General features: G+C 44.4%; 1 protein-coding gene across 1 annotated transcript; it reads right to left on the reverse strand.

Annotated features, from left to right (window-relative positions):
* Positions 1–15085: 15085 nt before the first annotated feature.
* Positions 15086–15514, reverse strand: LOC119463900 (ribonuclease P protein subunit p20). Its single transcript, XM_037724721.1, has one exon. It carries the CDS (start codon positions 15512–15514, stop codon positions 15086–15088), a length of 429 nt encoding a protein of 142 aa, XP_037580649.1.
* Between the last annotated feature and the right edge of the window lie 8258 nt (positions 15515–23772).

Genomic DNA, 23772 nt, shown 5'->3' on the forward strand with positions numbered 1-23772 from the left:
ACATAAGCTGTAACACGATAAAAAGGCCTATTAGCTATCTAACACATGAATACTGTGTGACCATTTTGTATATGTACATCTATCTGCGTGATCTGTGTGTATATGTATGCATCTCATACTTGTTATCTGACGTATTGGAATTCACCATTTTGTTCTCTCCTTCTCCGGCTGTACATTGAGGGCAACTGAAATTTTTATATAATGAGCACCTTATTGTATACGTTATTGCGCGAGTAAACGCTGTATGAACTGAACGGGGGCAGGGGCCCTGTCAGGCTGTTTCAGCCTTTAGTCTCTGTCTCCGCAAGAAATGCCCTGAAATAAAGTGATTTGATTTGATTTGATTTGTATACACTTTTCTGGACACAATGGCATCTAATGAAGTAAGTAAAGCCGAGCACAAATTAAGACGAAGCGGAGTCTATGAGCTTCAGGATAGTGTCCAATATCAGCTTCGCATCGCCAGATAAGAGCATCAGCAGTCGACAGCCAATCTATATTCGATGCATCAACAATACTCCAGTATACCTGCAGCACATCCCGCAGACCAGCCCTGGCCTCGATCAGCAGTGCCAAGAAGCTGTCAAAATGCTGCCAACGAGGAATAGGCCGCCGGACTTGAGTGCATGGTTCCATGCTATACTCCTGAACCGGATGTACAGTTACTGTTTCATATCGATGTTCGCGCCACCGCCATTGGCGCCGCCGTGCTGTCACGGTATCTATGCGCATGCGCGGCCCGCGTGTGGGAGTTTGAAGGTGTTTAGAGACGTGCAGTGCGTTTGGCTCCGAAAGCGACGACGCTAAGTGGACGCACCGTCACGGTGAGTTCAACGTGGCGCTTGTTGAATCTCAAAAGAGATTCAACACAATCTCAAAAGAGCGTATGTTGAAGTCAACAAAAAACACAACATAATTTCTGTAACGACTTTAGTAAGGCCAGCGTTCCGGCTTCCGCCGCTGGCGTCCTCTGTGAGCACTGTGCACAGCACATGAGCCTGCCCTGCTGAGCAGGAGTGCACAAACCACGTAATGGTGCGTGCGCTGGTCTCAGCAGAACGGAGAGTAAAGATCAAGGTCAATGACCCTATAGGCGGTGATGGGCACGCGCCCCTCAAAGCGGCACTAAACTCGCCCGTCCAACAGGGGTATTAATTTGTGTATACGGGTAATTTTAGTACACTGCAAAAAGAATATATCATAGGCGAAAAAAGAAAATATTTTATTGTTGACACCAATACGGCAGACATGTTCCATGTATTAAGATTGAAGGCACTCTACGCCTCTACTGTTTAAAATTTGTTTTTATAATATGTACAAAAATAACAACAATGAAGTTATGTGCATGAGATGCGATCACTAGCGCTTCACAATTGGAGCCAAATCCACATTCTCAATGCCAGCTAACCTGCGTAACCTCCAAAGCTGCTCAGATCATTGCACAGCTTTTAACTAAGTATACCCATGTGCACAAACTACACGAAACCAACAGCATCACAATGCACTGTTCGGCAGCATACACTTTGTAAACTAATATATCTGTCTTAAACAATGCAAATGATTCAAGATGCTACTTTGTGAGCGATAGTATCGCATGGCATACGCTGTAGGGGAGGCTTCAAATTGGCACCGACAAATACAGACTGCGGAAATCTAGGTGGTGGCATTGTCAAATGCCAACGCATTTTAACGCGACAGCGCAAAGGGCCCCGTGTCGCAGAAAATCCGGTGTCGGTGTCGGCGGAGTTGTCCGTGAGCGAAAATTTCCGTATATATTTAGGTATATGTATATGCCACGCCTTGTTGTGACTGTATATGCCATGCCCCAAACAAATGTCTTGAAGCACAACACCGACAGCGCATGCTTCTTATGCTAAATCTTCTCAGACTGAAATATTAAAAGTACGAAACATTAACAGAAACCTGAAAACGATGTTTTTTTTTTTTTTTTTTTTGGCGCGGCTGTGCACTACCTCCGGGATTGGCCCACGCAAGAGGCCGCGTTTCTATGCCAGAAGGCTCGCCTTCGTGCATAGCGTTTCCGGGTAAACATTACGCTTACATAAGCTGCAGTTGCCGGAAAGCGTGAGAAGCAGTCAGGGATATTTGAATGCCGTAGCGTTCCACTCTTAAAGGCGAACCTTAAGCATCCTCCAAATTTTAATTGACGTAACGCTCAAATAAGATCACTTGTAGGCAGTGTGATTGCCCTTGTTAGTTGTAACCGTTTTACGTTAAGCATATTGCTCCTATACTGCCACAATGCACTGCGGCATCGGGCCACTTTTAAAGGTGCTGACACACCGATTGGTTCATTTCACAGTACTTCTCAGGTTTCATTTCAACCACAAAATCTGCTTGATATTTTTTTTTTTTTTTTTGATACCAGCTTAAATGGGACCTGTTCAAATCATTTTTGTTAAACTCCGGCAGTGCAATGGGATTGGGGAGTACCACGCGGTGCATTGGTTTTTTGGAACCTAACTATTATGAAGTGCGAAGTAAAGACTAATGTTAACCATAGCTTAGTTCAAGTTCGAGGAACGAAATGATCTAGACTGCAATGAGCAGTTGGGAGAAGGGTCCGATTTCATGTGTTGTTCGAGTTTATCTGCTTGATTGACGTGCAAGTCTCGCGATCTTGGGCCAAGGATGATTGGATAGGAGAACACCGTCGACGAAGCGTGGTGTTCATTGTTTATTGTGCCCTTGTGTACTTTAAGGTATCATATAAATCAATACGGAGTACGTTTATCTAGGTCAATAACTAACAGGGGACCCTGATCATGAGAATGAAATTTACAGAAGAATAAAATTGGGTTGGAGTGCATACGGCAGGTATTGCCAAATCCTGACTGGGAGCTTACCACTGTCGTTGAAAAGATAAGTGTACAATCATTGCATTCTACCGGTGCTAACATATGGGGCAGAAACTTGTAGGTTAACAAAGAAGCTCGAGAACAAGTTAAGGACCGCACAAAGAGCGATGGAACGAAAAATCTTAGGAGTAACGTTAAGAGACAGGAAGAGAGCGGTGTGGATCAGAGAACAAACGGGGATAGACGATATTCTAGTTGACATTAAGCGGAAGAAATGGAGCTGGGCAGGCCATGTAATGCGTAGGATGGATAACCGGTGGAGACCATTAGGGTTACAGAATGGATACCAAGAGAAGGGAAGCGCAGTCGAGGTCGGCGGAAAAACCAGATGGGATGATGAAGTTAGGAAATTCGCAGGCGCAAGTTGGAATACGCTAGCGCAAGACAGGGGTAATTGGAGATCGCAGGGAAAGGCCTTCGTCCTGCAGTGGACATAAATATAGGCTGATGATGATGATGATGATAATGATGATGATGATGATGATGATGATGATGATGATGATGATGATAAATAAAATATGCAAATCCAAGCTACGTGTTGGTATCTACGCGAAGCGAGATTTAGCGAAGCCTTCAAGTAAATGCTGTACAAGTAACGGCGATGCGTACTATTTTGTGTTTACCTTCATCCTATGCGACGCGTGATTTATGCTTATTCACCGCAAAGGTCGGGACATGTCCATAGCTTGCTATACTGTACCTGTTGAGGAGCGACACAATCAACCTAATCTAGGCACCTCGCCGGAAACACCACATGAGCGGCCTTTTATTTATTCTTTAATAAACGTTTTATAGTTATCTCTCTTTCTCTCTCCACCACAAGGTTCGTAACTTTAATGGCATGCAATTTTTATGTTTATGCACTGCATCGACTCACAAGCTATGCCGGAACGCATGCCCCAAATCAGGCGGATGCACTGCAGTGTGAGACGTCTATACGCAGCAATTAATTTCATTTCATTTTTTTTTTTTCATTTCATGTTTTCATTTCATTTACTTCTGAAAGTACCCGGGAACAGCTCTACGCCTTAGTACTGGTGCACTTGTGTTACACAAAACAGAAAACTTGAAAGAACAGTGCTACAAAATGCAACAAAAAATTGGCTTACATCAAAGGCTAAAGTCGGTAAAGGAGCAAATACAAGAGCTGAAAATATCAAGATCATAACGCAAGGTTGTTGTTTTTTTTCTGTTACAAGACGCGTTATGGCGTTAGAGTTACAAGCTGAACTCACATAGACACGAAGACGAAGGCTATGCATGTACGATGCTTGTCGAGGTAAGAAGGGCGATGACAGTTGCATGCACAGAGAAGTACGACACATTTTTACGTTTATGTATTGTGTAATTGTGTCGCAGTAATACATGCCTACTCCGATGGATTGGCCAAGCATAGGCACGCACCTAGTGGAACATAAGCACATAATGGCTAAATCGACGAAAGGCAAGTAAATTAAAGACTCTCTTACATATTATGTGCTACTCAAATAACAGGTCGATGTGTATTATCGATACCTGCAGAGACGACATTTAATCCTCAAGTGTTATGCAGGAATATATATATATATATATTATTCCTTGTGTCACACAGAACAACGGTTCACTTACGGGCGCTACTCTGTCGGCCAGCAAGCAGGGTTCATACAAACCCTTTCGATGGTACTTGCATTTGACGCGCATATAACCTTCTGTGTGATACATCGTTATATGCACCGAAGTACAACCTATCCGGCAGCAGACAGATAGCCACGCCAAACCCGGGTGGGTAGGAAAAAAAAGTGATTCGCTTTAATAATTGTAATCATCACGGCTAATCTGCGACATAAATTAGCTTCATGGAGTTTATAATAACAAGCCATGAATACAAACTCCAAGCCAATAGGACGAAGATTAGATTAAGATATGGATGCTGACAATCATTCTCATGCTCGATTAACCGTACAGATTTCTCTCTAGTAGCCATATAGTAATAAACGTTACGGGTGGCGTGGGCTGCCACATTTCTGACGCCATGGTTCGGGGCGTAAAGTTATTTGGGCAGTGCTGAAGGGCACCATTCACGCTGCACCCTGAAGCGTAGCGGACCGCGCTGATCGCGTTATGTTCGAATGTCCTAATACCGTAGAAACACACGCACTACACAATCACGCGTGCAACTATTTTGTTTTTAGAAAGTACAATATGTGAAGCTAAAGGTATAGTTCGCAACGAAAACCCTTTGCAATTAGAGGAAGAAAATGTTTAACAATACAATGATTTGTCATTGAACTCGTTATATGTAACACGGGATCAAGCAACCATCGGCGACTCGCGACAAGAGCATGACATTTTTTTGTGAAAAAGTGTTTAGGAGGTTGTCTAAACCAATTTGTGCATGCAAACTCGCAATAGTTCGAGATACCGCGTCATTCAATACAAGCAGGGTGACACATTTCAGTGTTAACTAAACCGGAACTGATTGAAATGCATATTTGCGCCTCTAGTTTTGAGGAAGAGAAAAAAAGATTAAGGAGATGTATACAAAAATGTTAAACGAAAAGCATGCATAGCACACCTCATTAACTCAAGCAGTCTATACTATTTGTCAGCGCCCCGTTTCAAAGGGGATTCCAATAAATAATAATCATCTGCCTACTTCGGCATATACATAAATAAAATAATTTAAATACCTCAGCGTATACATAAACGAGGAAATACTTATTCAAGCACGCACCATGATAATCTTAAAATAAAGGGGAAGCGGAATGCAGCAATAATGAAACAGAACACTTTGGGGCCCCAATAAATATGAGCTGTTGCGTGGAATCTGGAAAGGAGTAATGGCGCCAGCGCTAACGTTCGCAAATGCCATTCAGTGCTTAAAATCGGATATCTTGTCGGGGTTGGAAGTTAACCAAAGATCGGTAGGCCGGCTGGTTTTGGGAGCCCACGTTAAAACCATAAATGAGGCATTGCAAGGTGAACATGGGATGTGCTTCTTTTGAAGCCAGAGAAGCGCCGAGCAATATAGTTTAAGAAATACTTAGGAACATGGATCAAAATAAGTGGGCGGCTAAAGTGCACAAGTATCTCTACCTGAAAAGCGTAGGCGCAGAATGGAGGAAGAGGTCAAGAAAGTGGGCAACCAAGTACAGGGTAATTCAAACTGTAAGTAGACAACCAGGAGTCATCAGAAAGTAGGAGAACCAGAGACAGTAAATTGGATGTAAAGAATGGAAACAAAAAAGACCAGAGAGATCTACAAGAATAAAAAAGAAATTAGAAGGGAGAATCTGTACGATAACACGAAGGGAGGTGCCTTGCTATTTGAGGCTCGAGCTGGTTGCTTAAGGACAAAAACATACCGGAGCAAATATTCGCAATTAGATGAGACATGCGTATGCAGCAGCAAAACTCCGGAGACCACTCAGCACATCCTAATGGAATGCAAAGGGATTCAACCAGTGAGACCCCTAAGTAACGTAGACATTCCGAAAACGCTTGGATTTAGAGTGAACGGAAGCATCAACCGGTCAGCAGTCGAGATAAGCAAGAGACGTTTAGAGTATTGGTGTAAAAAAAAAAAAAAAAGATCAGGGAAGAAATTCATACGACCGGATCCATTACAAGGTAGATAGAGAAGTTTTGAGGAAGAGAAATGAGATTAAGGAGATATATGCAAAAATGCTAGAATAAAAAGCCCTGTATAGCATAACTGATTAACTCAGAAAAGGTGACTATTTGTCACCGCCCCGTTTCAAAGGGGATGCCAATAAATCATCATAATCATCTGTCATCCACGATCCGGTAAACCGCAAAAGGTAAGAAATTCGCGGTCAAGCTAAAACTCTCTATTGTCTCCATCTTCAAGGATCACGAAGGCTGACTCGCAGAGACAAACAGACTGCCGCGTTAGGCATAGAAACGCGATAAGACGTCCAGCAGGCCCGGTTGTAATCAGCGCTCTTGGCACTGTGGATTGCCACGGTTGTCCGGAACTCGCAAGGTCAACCTTGCCAATCAACCACACGCTGAACGCATGCTGGCCTCAAACGCCGGCTTGTGCGCCACAATCCACCCCGTTCTCATCACAACCTTGATCGCCGCGATCACTGTACGCGCTCTCTTTCGGTGGGTGGTCGCTGTCAGTCCGGTTTCTAATTCTCTTGCTTCTCGCGGTGGCCACAATGGGGTCATTAACTGCCGGTGCAACTTGTGATATAAATCGGAATGTGCACCGCGCTATAGTTGACGCGTTTGCGACTCGTGCTAGTGCTGCGCGAAATGTGTACGAGGTCGCACAGGGCGCCACGGCTAAGAAAAAACGCTGCCCGGTGCCTGCAAACCGCCGCATATATAGAGGTGGAATGTTCGAGAATGTCGAAGCAGCGAAGTCCGGTGGCGGCCCCCTGTTGTGTTGTCATTCCTCAAAATAAAATATTTTGCACTTAGTCTACAGTATGCATGGGTTCTCTTAGAGGGGAATACATAAGGAGTATTTAGGCCAAGACAGTTTTGAATATTTACTCAAGTTCTCTCGGAATAAATGCTTGATGTGATGCTTTCGTCATCCTCTCGATTTAAATTTTAAATTCTGGAATTCTACGCGCCAAAACTACGATCTGATTATGATCGAGGCACGCCGTAATGGGGGACTCCGGATTAATTTTGACCACCAGGGGATCTTTAACGTACCCCCAATGCACGCGACACGGCCGTTTTTGCATTTCGCCGCCGTCGAAATGCGGCCGCGGCGGCCGGGATTCGATCCCGCAACCTCGTGCTGAAGCGTAACACCGTAGCCGCGATAAGCAATCGCGGCGGGTCAATCTCTCGACAAAAATTACTTCTGGAGGCTTTCTTACCAAAACTGAGCTAAAAACTTGGCGAAACAGTAATTAGGGTGTTAACAGTAAACAGTGTGAGCAATACTGGTATACACCTGTACTTGACAAACGCGAGACGGAACGCTGAATTTGTTTGCAGCACAATGATTACTCGTGACTTGAGTAGCAATGTCTTTCATCTCGTCAAACGCTTTGCGTTGCCCCCCCTTTGTGTTAGTCGGCATAAATCGGTGCCAGGACCTTTTGAATTCAAATTTGTGCATATCGTGTCATATTGGTCACGGTACTACAATGAAATGCACAGGCATTCAGGAGGTGTAGCGGTTTCTCATTCTAGCCGATGCAGCTAGACACGATTGCAAATCATGCACGTTAAAATAAATTGATTTATTGGGAGAAGGCGGCCGCACGGGGTACCCAACGTGGCATCCTCCTGTAAAAGATCATGTGACTATGCACAACGCCACCAAGGGGCGGCAGTGGGTGTCTGTGTCGCGAATACAACTGAACCTTGGCTAGAAAAAAAAACATCTTCTGTTTGAACACGCTTGTCCAGTATATATGCCACCTTGCCCCAAGTGTATTAAAACCAGCACTTGGAACTGGATTGACTTGGTTGTAGACTTCATAATTTGCTTTTTCACCTCAAACAAAATTTCCTCGACACAAGATTTCTAGATTCCAAGTTGAAAGGTTGGTGGGCAAATGGTTGGTGCAAAGGGCCTTTATGGTTAATGTAAGTCTAAACATCGTCAGAGTGACATTTTGGAAACTTCGGAATATTCTGGAAGAGTACTTAATTTGATTGTGCAATATCGATGCTACAGAAAAAAAGCGGTGAAAAGCTTTTGTGACTGCAATATTAAGATGTTTATACGAGAAATGTTCTAAAAACGCACAATTTCTTGTTTTTTTTTATTTATTGAGCCAATTGATCGCACCAAATTCATAAATGTGTTCACCTATGACGTCAGATGAAAGGACCAGGCCAGTAGAGTATTCTAAATTAAGATTTGTCATTGTGCCTAGTTTCACACTTAGAAATTTACCTCCAGCCAACATTTGCTTCTACGCGGAAACTTCAAAGTGCGCTTACGTCGTGAAAAATGCTTTGGTAAACCTTGTTCACACATTATCCAACTATATAGCCCAATTTTTTTTCAAGAGAATCGGCGATGGCTGCTTTTAGGGTCTGGGACGTTTTGCGTGGACTGACTTTAGCGCACGTGGTGAGCCGCACAGGTGGCGAAATCTTTTGGATCGCGTAGGACCACAACCAAGGCAGAAATGCGCTTGGAGTGTCCATATAATTGCTATCGCAATAAAACAGTCGTTATAATAGTGAAGCTGCAGAGAAGCTGCAGAGAAGAAGCCCGCAGATGCACGCAAAATTGCCGCGAGATTGGCCGCTCGAGGCACTTAGCGTGCATTCGCGAGCTTCTTTCTCGCTCGGAAAACACTTATGTAGCACGTATTGAGCAACCGAAAGCTGTATCGGGAGTTTCTCACGTTCCTCTACAATTTCCTCATTGACACTTTTAATCTAATTATGATATTTGAGAAGTCGATTAATTAATTAAGGCTACTTATCTAATTAGGCAAAATGTAACAAATATTCTGAGTGTCTCATAGCGACGGCAAACAACATTACCTTGGTTCTGTCCAGCTAAGTGGCACTTGCATATTTTAAAATCTCGGTGCATGATAGTTGGGACACCCTGTATATCACTAACTATGTGCGCAATATGTTTTTTTTTTTTCTCTCTTTCTTTCTTTGTGTGTGTGTGCGTGATGTACGTGCATGTGTACACGTGAGAGAGGCCCGGATGTAGCGTAGTCGTATCGTACGATATAGCACGAAGGCGCTGAAGCCAGACAACGCCTCGTCATATATTATACATGCGACCGCTTCGAAATACGGTCCGTACGGCCCGTATTTTGGCGACGCTTCTGCCATGGAATAATAAAAAGAAAGGTAAAAAAGGAAGAAGGACGCTGCCTCTTATTCTTGTTAGGCGCGGTCTGGCGGTCACTGGTTGATATAACTGGCTTAAAGGGACAATATAGAGAAAAACTACTTCCCCCGTATTAATTATTAAATTCCCCTTGAACAATGCCACAATTAAGCGCCACTCTTCCCGCGATAACAGGCTTATTAAACCAGAAAATAGAAAAAAAAAAGGGCAAGACGGGTGGCGACGCCGCCATGAAGTTTCCGCACCAGCTTTGCCATGACGTCGGGGATCCTTACGTCTTCTTCTAGGGCATACTTAATTGCTGGACTAAAAATTGACTACATCTTGTGTTTTAAAGGAGTCAAAGATTGAACACGGAAAGTTTCGGGACCATTTACTGTGCATTTACTGAACCAACGTGGCCCGAAAATGAAGAATAGAATGCTTTCAAATCTGTGACGTCACAGAGACGAAACAGCGCTGAGGTTGTGGCGCGAGATTTAAAGAAAAAGAGCTTTAACCCTATTTTTTTTGTCTAATCATTATAATCAACTTATCACGAAATTAGCAATAAATAAGTTAACTTAAAAGAATACTTTATTTGTCTAAATTGACTGTTTCTCTTTAGTGTCCCTTTCTAATATATATATATATATATATATATATATATATATATATATATATATATATATATATATATATATATATATATATATATTCTGAATAAAATGCGGTCTCGGTAAAGCACGAAGCTAATTTCGGTCATGTTCCTCAGTTGACTCGCCGCGACCACCAGCGGCCGACCGAGCGATCACGCTGTGATAAGCGTCGCGCGCAACGTACATAGGTATCCATCGTTTAATGACGGTTTGTGCGTTAGGCCATAGTTAGCGGGGCAATTTGAGCAATCATGAAGATGAACGTTGGCGACACGCATAAAAAGCTATAACGAAAAAGAAAAGAAGGGGCTAATATACTTAATTATAACCATCTTCTCGGTTCAGCCGAACAAGACTGCCTCGTCACAACTGCTTACATTGTATTCGCCACTCCGTCCCATTTCTTGATGTCACGTTTCTCACTGAGAATGGATTTCTGCAATAGGTAGCTATGATGTGCTTTTTTATGGTGGTATAGTGGACAGAATGACGTACAAATTTTTCACATTTTTCATCGAGGGGTACAGAACTCCGCCGCCAAGGGCTCCGTCAGAAGCCATAGCTGCGAAAAGAAACAATATATTTGCGTAGCATTGTAATTTGTGATAATGAAGCGCTGCGATTGTTACAAGAGATACCGATCTTCGAATAAAGATTCCGTTGCCAGAAAGCGCTGCATGTACCTGCGCCTCTCACATTGCCCATGTTATCATGCGCTGCAAGTTATTTATCATGAACCAACCAACACGACAGTCTATTCTTGTGCGCATTCTTTTCATACTAAAGCAAAACGCACTGATGACCTGCGCACAAACGAACGATGAAAACAAGGATGCAATGGACGCAAGCGCTGACATTTACAATTACATCTTTTTTTAAGGCCCCCTGAATGCATATGTTAAGCAAACAAAAAATCACAAGATAGAAAAAATTACAGCGAACATACTTTCTATCCCCTTGCCTACAACACTGCAACCCAGACTACCACTGGCTTGCGGACATTGTTTAACTGCGCGAAAAAGACGGACCACAGAGACAGCATGGAACAAGGACGGGCGCAGACTTGTCTTTGCGTATCTGATCGCTGACGTTTTCTAGTAAAATGTATTTATATATCGCGGCTTGTGTCCCTTACACGTCTTCGTGAGCTTGTATACGTTGTCAATCTGAAAGTACTAGATAACCTTGCAATAATAAAAGAGCGCCCGTTTGCCAAGCAACCATGTATATGTACCCTATGACACGAGTTATCAGTAAAGGTAGCACGTATTAAATTGCGGTGTTAACCTTTTCGAACACCACTTAAGAGGAAGCTTTAGCTCGGGCCCGACTCCGATGCCACCTATTAAAATACATGTAAACGCAATGTTTTTCGGAGATAACGCCTGGTCCAATTTATGCGTTTGAGAGAAAAAATATAGTCTAGTGATGTTCCAAGCATATTTTCGATTTAGGGACTGATTTTCTTTTCTCAATAAATTGCCGGAAATCGGTGTGAAAAAGGTAAAAGCAGGAATAACTCTGCACCAAGAACAGATATCGCTGTTTTGTAAACTGTCGCCGCTAGAACATCAAAAGCGGACACGTTTGATATATTGGGTTATATTTTAGGTAACCCTGTTAGAACGTTATTAAGGGTTTTGCAAACGTCCTACTCACATATTAGTGGTGTATTTAGGAGCCATGTATAATACATTAATTTTTTCCTCTTTAGATGTACTATTAGATGCAATATACAGAATTGTGATATCATTTTTCATTGCTGAGTTACGGAGTTGATAATTCCGTGTTCTGAAAATTTGCGATTTTCGAAATTTTTCATGAAAAGATTGACAGCCTTAATCTAAAATTCGCGACCAATAGTAACTGGATTCTAACTTTTGCTTTCGAATGCAACAAACCGCATCAAATTTGGTGCAGTAGTTGCCGAGAAAAACGAGTTCACCTTTCCCGTGTATATAGATAGGAATCTCCGTACTAAAGCTTCCACTTTAATTCTCCTTTTGGAGACACAGACGATATTATTCTGTGCAGAGGTGCAGATTTGAACATGCTGCATGCAGAAGTATAAAAATTTTAACGAAGAAGGCACAAAATCTACACGTATACCACTGCAATGGCTGCAGCTTTCCTTGTGGGACGCAAGGGAGAAGCAGCTATACTCTGTACGTCAGAAACCATAAAAATGTGTTTAATACGTATAAACTATGCGAAACACACAAGATGGACGAGGGGCAACGAGCCCTACAGTTGCGCATCAGCTCACTGTGACGTCAGATTTTGACAGCGGCTGGTCGGGGCTAAAGTCCCTAGATATTTTTTTGATTGAAAGAGCAGGGAATCTAGGGACTTTTGTCGGCTCTAGATATAATTGTTTATCAGTAAATAAAAGATTAGATCGCGTTTGAAAGGAACCAAAGGCTCAAACTACCAACTCTTGTCAACGTTTCCCGCATCAATACGGTCGAAAAAATAGACAGAGTACGGTCGAAATTGATGACGTCACGGAGACGTACGAAGGAAGCTCAGTTATTCAGCGCAAAATTGAAACCAGGGGCAATGGCATTCATTTTCAATAATCAGCGTTTCTCCGCTAAACGAATAAAAATATGGGCTTTTGAAGCAATAATCTACCAATATAAACTGATTGAATGTTTGTCTTTAGTGTCCTTTTAAATGATCAAAGCTAGTGAGCCTTCTTACTAAAGCGGTCACAGGCGCTTTCAACACATCAGGAGTGCAGCTCGATATAAAAGTGACGCATTTTACTTTGATAACGTTAGTAAAGTTGTGATCGTTAGATAATAACACCAAGTTTCATTTGCTCGTACACCATGACGTCATTTTCTCTTTTTTTTTTCATCTTTTTTTCTTTTAAAAAAAAATGTCGCGCAGGACAGTATCCTGCTATCTTGTTTTTTGTAGGAAAAAACGGGCGAATAAAGCTGTATTGTATTGTCTTTGTGGGTGTGACGATATTTCGGAAGTGCACGATTCAAATTCGCAGGCGCAATTGCACCCACAGGACAGCTGGGTCCATTTTCTTAATCGTATAGTATATGAAGCCGGGATCCGAAATACAGAAACCAGCAATGACCAACATTTGTGAGCTAGCGGACGTAAGTATTTAGTATACACAGTAGAAAAAAGAAACAGAACCATTGTTTTGGTCGCTTGCAGCATAACCAAATCAAATAATTTACGTGCCAAAAGCACTATCTGATTATGGGGTACGCCGTAGGGGAGGAATTCGGCCGCCGCGGCCAGGCCCGAACCCGCTACCTCGGGCTCAGCATGCGCAACGCCATAACCACAGGCTATCGCAAGCGGTTATTTGCTTCTAATGCTTCATTTGTGCTCTTAATAAAAAAAATTAAGAAATTAAAAAGAAAGAAAAGAAGGACAGCTTTTTAACGTGCAATGTAATGACATCATGTTGCTAATGTTGTGAATACGGCTAGGATGTGATCGTTCTGTACTCATGGTGAGAACGGTTGTTCATCATGCGAAACCTATTTGAAAATTACTCAACGTTCGATGCGACTCTGGCACTACTCGATTTGTATTCGATCCGGCCTTGAAAATTCGCACAACCTTACGGCGGCTGACAAGAGCTTCACAGAATCAGCGAGGGATCGCTGCAAAATCGCGGCTTTCCTGTCCGTTTCTATTAGAAGACGGTTCCAATGCCAAATCAACCGTAGGCGCGCAAGTTCTTTACGCCTGGATGATTCCACAGTCACGTTGTAAACCGCCAAGTTTCGCAAATCAACACTAATCCTTCAACTTTATTTTGCGCTGTTAAGGTGGCGCCGCCTCTTAGCGAGCCAGCGAACCATTCCACCTCTCTTCTTTACAAGCACGCACCAGATGGCGACAAAAAATAACTCCTAGCGCCACGCCGCGGCTTTCAGCGAAAACGTCCCTGCCTGTGTTCCATGCGCATTCCCTAGATGGCGCTACCTGTCCATGTTCCGCAAGAAACCTACAAATTTTAGGAGGTCGACGGGTCGATGTGCACGGCACTGACGGCAGTCTCGGAGCGCGTTGTCAGAAATAACCATTTGCGATTTCCGGCCGCCGCAAATAAACAAAGGCGACGTATTGACTCCGGTATCTAACAAACGGGAACCCATAATTACGTGTCCATTGAGCAACGCTCTGTAGGAAAAACAACAGTTCTTTAGTTCTTTACGTGTAATACGGCGACTTAGCTTGGTAAGTGGGAAATAAGTGCGCTAAAATTTTGCGAATACCACTACGGAATGAGAGTACTAATTGCGCCGCGCTAGAATTATCGAGAGAAGAAACACATTCCTTCGTGTTTACAGAAAGTTGTTTGTTTCAAAGAAAGTGCTTGTACTTAAACATTCAACTTGTCGAGCACTTAACCACTATCACTAACGGCGTGCCAAAGGGTGATGCTGGATACTTTATTCCTGGTAACCATGCTTTACATGACAGAATGCACTGACAACTTAGGCCCTGTATCTGTCTTGAAGTCATTGATGTTATGATTTATTGTGATTTAGTGCCTCTGTCATTCGCTTGTCAGTGTCAAGCTTTTTTTTTTTTTCATTTTTTTATAAAGGCTCAATCTTTATGGAGATTTGACAAATTTTTGCGAACTTTCGTAGGAAGGACAAAGTAGCGACAAAATTGAAAGTCCAATGAAAGCAAATAAACAAACAAACAAAACCACCATGCGGTGGAACAAAGGCAGTGAATGACGTTTTGCAATTTTGTCTCCCCGCGTTCGAATAAATCTATTCTTGTTTCTGAGCAGTTGGCATGAACAGTCTAATGTGAACAGCAGATGTCTGTCGTGTCTGTGTCATGGGCTCCAGGTCATCTGCAAGTGGCTCCAAATCATCCACGACGCCAACTGTAGAAGTTCGAACGTCCACTTCGAGCACTCCTTGGTAGTGACTCTCCACTTGCAACGCTAGGTTGATCGCTCGGCCCACGGCTGCTCCCAAGGCGTGCACAAACACTTCAGTCTTTCCGCTATCAATCAGCTTGCGACAGCGTTCCAGTTGCCCTTTAAAATTCGTTGACATGTTGACATACACATCATTGTCCCGCCGTGGTAGCTGGCTCGAAGTCTTGCGTTTTCGCATCTGATACTCGTCTGGATCGAACCTCGGCCTTCGAGTGGCGGCAGGCCGTTCACTTGCTGCCTCAGCTCCTTCCATTGTTAGTGACAGAACGTCCTCCCTGTATATAGAATAATTGTACGAGCTCGCAGTTATCGCACGAAATGAAATGTGCCAGACGACGAACAGCCGTCATGTGTAACGGCTGAAGTGTTCATATAATGGGCATTTCAGAGCATTTATTCTTTTTCCGCACAACTACACGCCTACCCGTTCGCAACACATATCGACCTCACACTAGATAAAACGTATCGTAAATCGACGCACTGTCATTGCTTATTATGCACTACGCTACAAGAGGCTAGCGATCATGCTCTACACATGACACAGATTGCCGCACCAAGAATAGGTAACCTACGTGCTAAAAGTTATCGTGTCAAAGCAAAACACGGATACTGTGACATGAGCTAGCAGGCCCCAGCAAGCTACAAGCTTGAAGCAAAGGTCACAGGTAGACAGACTACAGGTCTTATCACAATATGAGCATAAATAATACATTACTCACTTATTATCAGCAACTTCACGTAAGAACTTCTTCACCTCACTTCCCAAATCACCGAAAATTCAGCTGACGGAGCTCGGAAACGCACGACTTGCGTCTCGGTGGGCGCCGCCATGTCAAAAATGATGTCAGTGGCGATGGACCTGTGAAACAGCTGTGAGGGTTCAGTTCTGGTTTCGGTTTTTAGAACGTCAATTGGCCTCACCTGGCGTTCGCTAGCAATGTAAGACTACTGCGCTCACATTCAAATTATGAAATATTATTGTTGCGACTATGCGCAACGAGGTGACGGGAACTTCGTGATAAAACTAACCAGGAACCAACGTGAAACAATTTTCGTTTTACAATGGCAGCTGTGTTCCCCTTCACAGGCTGGTCGGGAAACTATCATCATCATACCCGCTACGGTAACAATAAAACAAATATAATACATAATAACCAAGAGATCCAGGCGTGTAAGCTAAGAGAAACCAATATACGAGATAGCCCGAGAACCGGACAGTGACTTTACCCAGCTGTAAATCCGTCATCGGCGGTGTTTTTGTTGTCGTTTCTCCACTATACCATCGTCGCGGTCGGGTGGTCGTAATCATGCTGTTATCGTCAGCCCGGCTGAAATTCTACTGAAAATCGAGCAATAATATACAAATGAATTTTAAAATTATTAAGAAAAAATTACACATAATATAATCGTGCGAAAACGTATACGTTGTCTGTCCCGAATGGTGTAAGGGCTCAAGCCGAGCCTTTGTGGCCCAAGAAGCGGCACAAATCTTTCCACAAGACTCTAAGAGATTATTCACTTGAAATTCGGTCGCTTCTGGGCTTTCTGGGACAATAAATCGAAGAGCCGCACTGGCAACAACTTCGTAGACATTCGATATGACATGAACAACACCAGAGAGTTTCTCACTATAGTTCCTAGAGGAAATCTGGCGTTGCTGCGCTGTGGTATGCTTGTTCTTGGAGAACCAGTACGCCTTGAAGACGTGCCTGGCTAGCACCGTTCCGTTTGCCACAATAGCGGCGTTTACATGAATGCGATAGTAGCGCATCGCATTTCCAAGCGCATTTGGGAAAGGCGATGCGACGCCGTTTACATGTAGCGCATTAACTCTCCCGAGAACGTAGCGCCACGTGCGTGACTCGACTCCCGCCCGTAAATCGCCTCGCGCATTAATGCGATGCGCCTTCCTAGCGCATTACCACGGTTTACATGAATGTGATGCGATGCGCCACTGTCGCATTCATGTAAACGCGGCTAATGATTAATCACCTGCTGAAACAGCCCGCAAAAAGCTGTATTAGCGTTATTGTTACACAAGAACATGTTTTGCGGACTTATTAAGAGCGAGCTGTTTAAGCCAGCCGTAATTTGTGGTGCGTATCAAGAAACTACCAAGAAAGAAAATAAACTTTCTTGCCGAGGCAGGATTCGAGCCCGCGCACCCTTGGTCCCAAAGCGAGCGTCGCGTAACCACTAGGCTATACAGTCACAGTTGCAGAGTATGCATTTATGCGAACCATATGATTGCGTTCGTACGCCCGTGCTCTGCGAGGTGAAGAGGTTTTGCGCGCTATGAGACCTAGCGAGAGAGAGAGAGAGAGACGCATTCACGGAGCGGGTCTCCTGGAACGCGGTGTCGGCTGCGCGTTGCAAGCTGCGCTATGCAACGCGCAGTGATGGCCGTAGGTCCGAGACGCGCGAAAAGAAATTATCGTCATCATGAGTAATGAGATGAAAAGTTTGCGCGCACTTCCGAAAAATGCTGGGCTACGATCGCCCAGCTTCGCTGTTTCAAGCGTTGTGTGGCTGAGTGCAAGGTTAAGCGTTTTTTATTGTATGTACAATTATATGAAACATAAAAAGTATCAGCCTGCCGCAAAAGTTGGAGGACAGACGACAAGATTATCGCTCGCTTTGGAACAACTTGTCGTCTGTTCTTGCTTTTCTTTGGTTGATTCTACATTGTAGGTGAGTAAACTTTATTGATAGATGTCATATGGTTGAACGAAATCATTTTATGTAGAATTTTTTTTAAGAACGCATTATTTGTGCAGCCATTTCCATGTTTTAGACGAAGCCTCGTACAACACCAGCCAACCCAAGCCTCGCCGACACATATCCCGTCATTCCCATGACGGCACAGCGCCCTTTAGGAAACTCGCATAGAGGGTGGCGGCAGATTACCCTCTGGATGTTATAGTGAGAAAATCTATGCACAATACCAAGCCACGTTTGCAGCTAAAGCATCACTGAATGCTAAGAAGAGGGCACAAAACGTTACTAATGGAGGGAACGCCGAAGGCGCCAAGGTGATTTGTCTCTACGAAATCGAAGTCTCAGTCGAGCTACTGCTAAAATAGAACCCTTGCCGCATTGGCTCAGTGGCTATGACGCTCTGTTGCTGAGCACGAAGTCGAGGGCCCGATTCTCTGCCTCAGAGGTGTCATTTGAATGGGGCAGGAATGCAAAAAAACGCTCGTGTGCTTAGATTTAAGTGCGTATTAAAGAGCCTCAGGTGATGAGAACTAGTCCAGAGCCCTTCACTTCGGCGTCAATCATGGCCGCAACGTTGCTTTAGGGCGTTATATTCCAACTGCAGCGAGATTTGACTTTGGCTAAATTGGCTCTAAATGAGTAATACAATACTATCGAAGCAAACTTGACGAAGCTGAAGGGATGGTAATGCTCCAATATTTCCATCGTCAGCTTTTAACTAGCACCTAAGCAAACAACATGTGTATAGCTGGTGGTTAGCGGCAAATCGTCTCCGAGATTTTTCAGCGCGCCGCTGGCAGCCGCGGGCGGAGTCTAATCTCGAAGGTCATGCCGAGGATCAGCGCTGGTTCTCCACGTTCTAGGTAAGGTTGATGCAAAAACAGATGTAAGGCATCTATTTTTGCTAGCTTCTTTTGACGCCTCCGCTCATACTTGAAACGTAAAAGTTTACAAGGAGGCTGGTATATGCCTACGCTATCATAAACTAGGATTTTTACACGATTTAAGCTTTCGTTGCTTCATGAATCAACCAATCAACCAAAGCGTAAAGAAAAGCAATTCTGAAATTACCTGCACTGTTATTCTCGTCATTTTCGCGTGGCCAAAACCTGACGAGACATATAGTGGATGAGGCAGCCGAACCCACGTTGATACCCTAGACATTGATACTCTAATCCACACTGATACCGACAAGCTGCACTGAGCCTTCGCGTTTTCTCGATCGCTAAGAAAACGTCAACTCTTAAAATATCGCTTTTTTGCTAGCTTTTGTCCGCCCATTGTACGTCGCCCAGTCGCGTGATAACAATACATAAAAATCGGGTATCAGGTGACGTCGTGGTGGAGTTCCATATCAGGAAGAACTGTAAAAGTTATGTGTCAGTATTTTCTACTTCCCTACTTGAGTGCGCAATGGCTATGCTTGAAAATGGTTTCGATAGACTATGCGTGCGCATGTAATTTCCTACAAAATTACTATAGGGAACCCTGACCCTTCAGGCGTTCTTCTTTTTGGCTATATAATACGCTTTATCTTTCAAAATTTCCACACAATCATAGTTTTCTAAACACAGCAAGGCAAAAGGTTTCTGCGCTCATGTATAATTATTGCAAATTATTGCATTTACAACGCGTTATTTTCTTAAAATAATCCGTTAGCAAAATCCCAAAGGCGTTTCAAGCCATAAGATGAAAGCTTAGGCAAATCGATGTTCTACTCATTATTATCATGACGGCTGAACTAGCATACTTGCAGATGCCATACAAAAACACCAGACCATCAATATTTATATAGAAAACTGTGGTCACTTTTATTAAAAAAGAACTGTGCTCGTGCAGATTTGTATTTGTGTATTTATTGTCTGTCTTCCTTATTAAAAATGTGAGTTAGCTCATTATCTGTCATGTGTGCTTCTATCTCGTCTGCTTACGTACCTTTGTCGGGCTGTAAGGAAAATGACACGATAAACTACAGATACAAAGCGCACTAAAACTCAAGGGAAAAGAATCGTGCTTCCAGCTTTCCCAGCTTCACAGTCACGATGATGCAAGCCGTGTCCGTGCAAGCCACTCGACAACTGTTATTAGTTGAGCAAGGAGTCACGGAGCGGCTGTGTGTATACCGAAAAGCTGCGAAGTGCTCACTGAACGCAAACGAAAGTGAGGTCATCTTCTGAACGAAAATCGATCCCTTCAAGGTCCTCGCCACGCATATATGTGGATAAGAAGAGTAAACACCACGTATACTCTTCCTTTATGCTCTGCTTTCATGGCGAGATGAACGGTCCCTTATGGGCTGGCGGTAATAACCAAAAAGACGAAAAAAAAGAGGAAGACTGCAAGAGAGACGACCAATTACTACGACAGGAATCCAGAGAGAAAGAGAGCCACACAGAAGAAAGGCTCTGATAGGAAAAAAAAGAAGAATAAAAGAAGAAGGGAAACAGATGAGATGAAAAAAGAACTGGCTCGTGGCCACCCAATGGTGCACGTCGCCGCCGGAAATTACCGGGGCACTTGAGCTTAATTTCCTGTCCCGACGATTCTCATCAGCGGCCCATTCGCCGAGACTGCCGAGCAAACAGCCGCGCGCGGTGCGGCCTAATTATATTTATCACTCGGCCTCGACAGTAACGCGGCCGAGAGCACTGGAGAGGAGGATGAGGTAGAAAGAGAGAGAGAGCGTGAGGGTTCCCCCTTTTTTCCCCTCTCTCCTCTCTTTCCCGCTGCAAGTTTCCCAGTCTTCCTCTTCGATCACAGCGCCATCCTACGGCCTCTATACCAACCAACCTATCCATGACTCCCGCATTCTTCTTTCCCTTGCAGTTTCACCCGAAGGAGATTGGGGACGGCTCATTTGGGGACTCGGCGGTGCACTCCAGTATGGGCGTCGTTAAGCTCGATTTTTGTGTCTTCTCCTTTGGGCTCCTTCTCGACTCAAATTAACTCCGAGAGATTCAGTTTGCCGAACCTGTAATGGGCTCGCCGGCTTCGAGACGCTCCGACGGCAGGCACCGAAAGACGTTTCTTCTTCTTTTTTTCCCGCGCTCGACGATTTTTCTGCCGTCATTGGCTAATACGACCGCAATCGAAGTTTCCCCGTTTTACCTTTTTCCTCCAGTGAGTGATGGGCTTGACCGGGAGGTCTACGGCCCAGCACAAATAGAGCATGGGCCGAGCTCTTCACACATTTAGAAGCGAAAAAGAAAATAATTTATACCGCTTCTCCATTTGACTCCTAGCTGTGGTCCCAGAAAGCAGGCATGGTACCCGTGGCACTGTCTCGCACAATGCGTAATTAAATTGTGTGCATAATATTGTGCGCCATACGTGACGACTTCACCAGACGTTTACCGCCACGTTTACTGCCCCGTTTACCGCCGTACATAGATGGGCTTTTCTGTGGAACCTTGAGTAATGATGTATAGTTATATTTAACCCGAAGGAGCATCGTACTCTCCGTTATACTCAACCTGGACGAGCGAGCTTAGCCAGAGCCGAGGAACGTTGGCCATTGAGTCCGCCACAAGAGGATCCGGCTGGCTCTTGGCATGTGTAGACTGTGGAGATGATTGCAATAAAGTGTGAACCTCGGCCGGCTGGTACATCTTGCATAAAAAACGACTAACAATGAAATACACAGGACATAAATGGGAGACGGACGAAGCACTGGGTTACGACTGCTCCTGCAACGTAAGAGCAAGACCTCCGAGATCGGGCAACGCACCACGCTCCACCTGATCTCAGAGACCATGCTGTTGTGGTGGCTACCATACAGTGAAGTTTGGCACTGCAATTATTCGGCACCTATAGGAACGATGCGCAGCTCATGGATATTTCTATGATTTCGCATGGATTCGTTTAGAAAGCACGTTACAGTTCCTGCAAGAAAACAAGAAATTAAAGAATAGCGACTCGGTCTTCATCTCGATTGTTACCTACGGACTGGAGTTTTGTTGTGATCTAAAGTAAATAATAACATCTAAGAGTGCGAAGAAGCTGAGAGGATCCGAATGAACGACGAGTGAAGGTAGACTTTGTCATGTGATAAAATTACCATTCGTATATAGCATGTCTCACTCTGTTCAAACTCTGCAGATCAATTGGTGTTCGTTGAAGCTAATTATAGTTATCTCGTATTTATAGAATGATTGCAACAACGTAGAGGCTTGAGCTAGTCGGTACGTACTCGACAGGGGAACAGTGCAGAAAACACGAAAGACAAGAAGGGAAGCAAACACCAGCTATTTCGCGCTGATGTCCTTGGTGTTTTTTTTTTTTTTTTTTTTTTTTTTGCGCTGTTCCCCTGTCGAATATAGAATGATCTTTGTCTGTAGATTATATTGAATTTTAGCAATGTAAGGTTCTGTCCATCCGCAGTCTATACAAAAATAATATGGTCTTGTAGTCTTATTTAAACTTAGTAGCCATCGTGGGTAGTACGGATTGGAATAAAAATTACCGTTAGTATCTGGCGCACTTCAACATTTCATGTCGCGACAAAAGAAAACTACGCTCTTGATGTAGTAATGACTAATGAATATACTTCGCAAAGGGAAAAAAAAAAGGAAAAGTCGGCTTGCGGTAAAGAAAAAAAAGGGGGAGGGGGGGAAGAAAGGAGGGATCGTGATAGGACGCTGGTGGCCGAAACACCAACGAGGTCTTTGCGGCTTGGCGCTGAGAAAAGTCAATATAGCGGCCGGTCGCCAAATCTGATAGCGAGCTCAAACAGAGAGGCGCGGCGTTATATAACGCTCGCACGTCCACAGCGGCGGACTGTGACTCCCCGTAATGGAAGGCCATGCCACCGGATATACTACTTGCTCTACGGCAAACACACGTGCACGCGTGAGCGTCATCACAGAATGCGCAATTGAGTCGCGCCGACCTTTCTTTGTGGAGCATGCATTCTATATATTTGTGGCCATGCATGAATTCGGTGCAAGGCGCTTGCCTAACTCTCTGGCCCATCCGCCGTTGTTAAAGTATTAATAAGTACAGGTTCCTTTTAAGCGAAGCTTTATAGGTTCACAAATGTCGGCGGCGGCGGTGGTGGTGGTGGTGGTAGTGGTGGTGTCACGGTGAAAAGTGGGCCGATCCTGGCGATAGTGCAGAAAGGGTCCAAGCTCAATGGCCCATACTAGGGACAAGAAAGAAAGAAAGAAAGAAAGAAAGAAAGAAAGGAAGGAAGGAAGGAAGGAAGGAAGATGGAAAGAAATACAGAAAAAAGAAAGAAATCACGTGCGGCGCACACCCACTTTGGATATGCTACACGCGTGATCACGTGACACGCGCGCGACCAATGAGGTTCGTTTGGTGTGTCGCGAGGCCCTGGACATGGAAGGAATGCGGGTTGGCGCACGCTCCTCCGGGCTTCCCTCGCCTCAGATCAGTTTCGGCGAACAGATGGGAAGGCCACGCGTGGTGCGCTCTGCAAAGGAGCAAGCTGCGTTTGATGAACGCCGGCGTAAACTCGCTCGGGAAAGGACTCGTCGTCGACGTGCCGATTCTAGCGTGAGGGCTTCCCTAGCCGATGCTCGCCGTCAGCGAAGGGCCGACGATCCCGAGGTCAGGGCTTCCGAAGCCGAAACCCGCCGTCAGCGACGAGCAGCGAATCCCGAGGTGAGGGCTTCCGAAGCCGAGGCCCGCCGTCAGCGACGATCAGAGAATCCCGAGGCGACGGCTTCCGAACGTTACCCTGACGAAGGTCAGATGCACACTCGACAAGCTTCGCTTACCCCCATTTTCTCGGCAGGGGAAGGGCTGGTGATGTTTTAAATTATGGTTTTACAG

The sequence above is a fragment of the Dermacentor silvarum genome, chromosome 9 (genome assembly GCF_013339745.2).
Source record: "Dermacentor silvarum isolate Dsil-2018 chromosome 9, BIME_Dsil_1.4, whole genome shotgun sequence".
In the NCBI taxonomy this organism is placed as follows: Eukaryota; Metazoa; Arthropoda; class Arachnida; order Ixodida; family Ixodidae; genus Dermacentor; species Dermacentor silvarum.

Bases quoted from the DNA above. Each gene is read 5' to 3' on its own strand.
- LOC119463900 (XM_037724721.1), bottom strand. From the start codon at position 15,514: ATGGAAGGAGCTGAGGCAGCAAGTGAACGGCCTGCCGCCACTCGAAGG.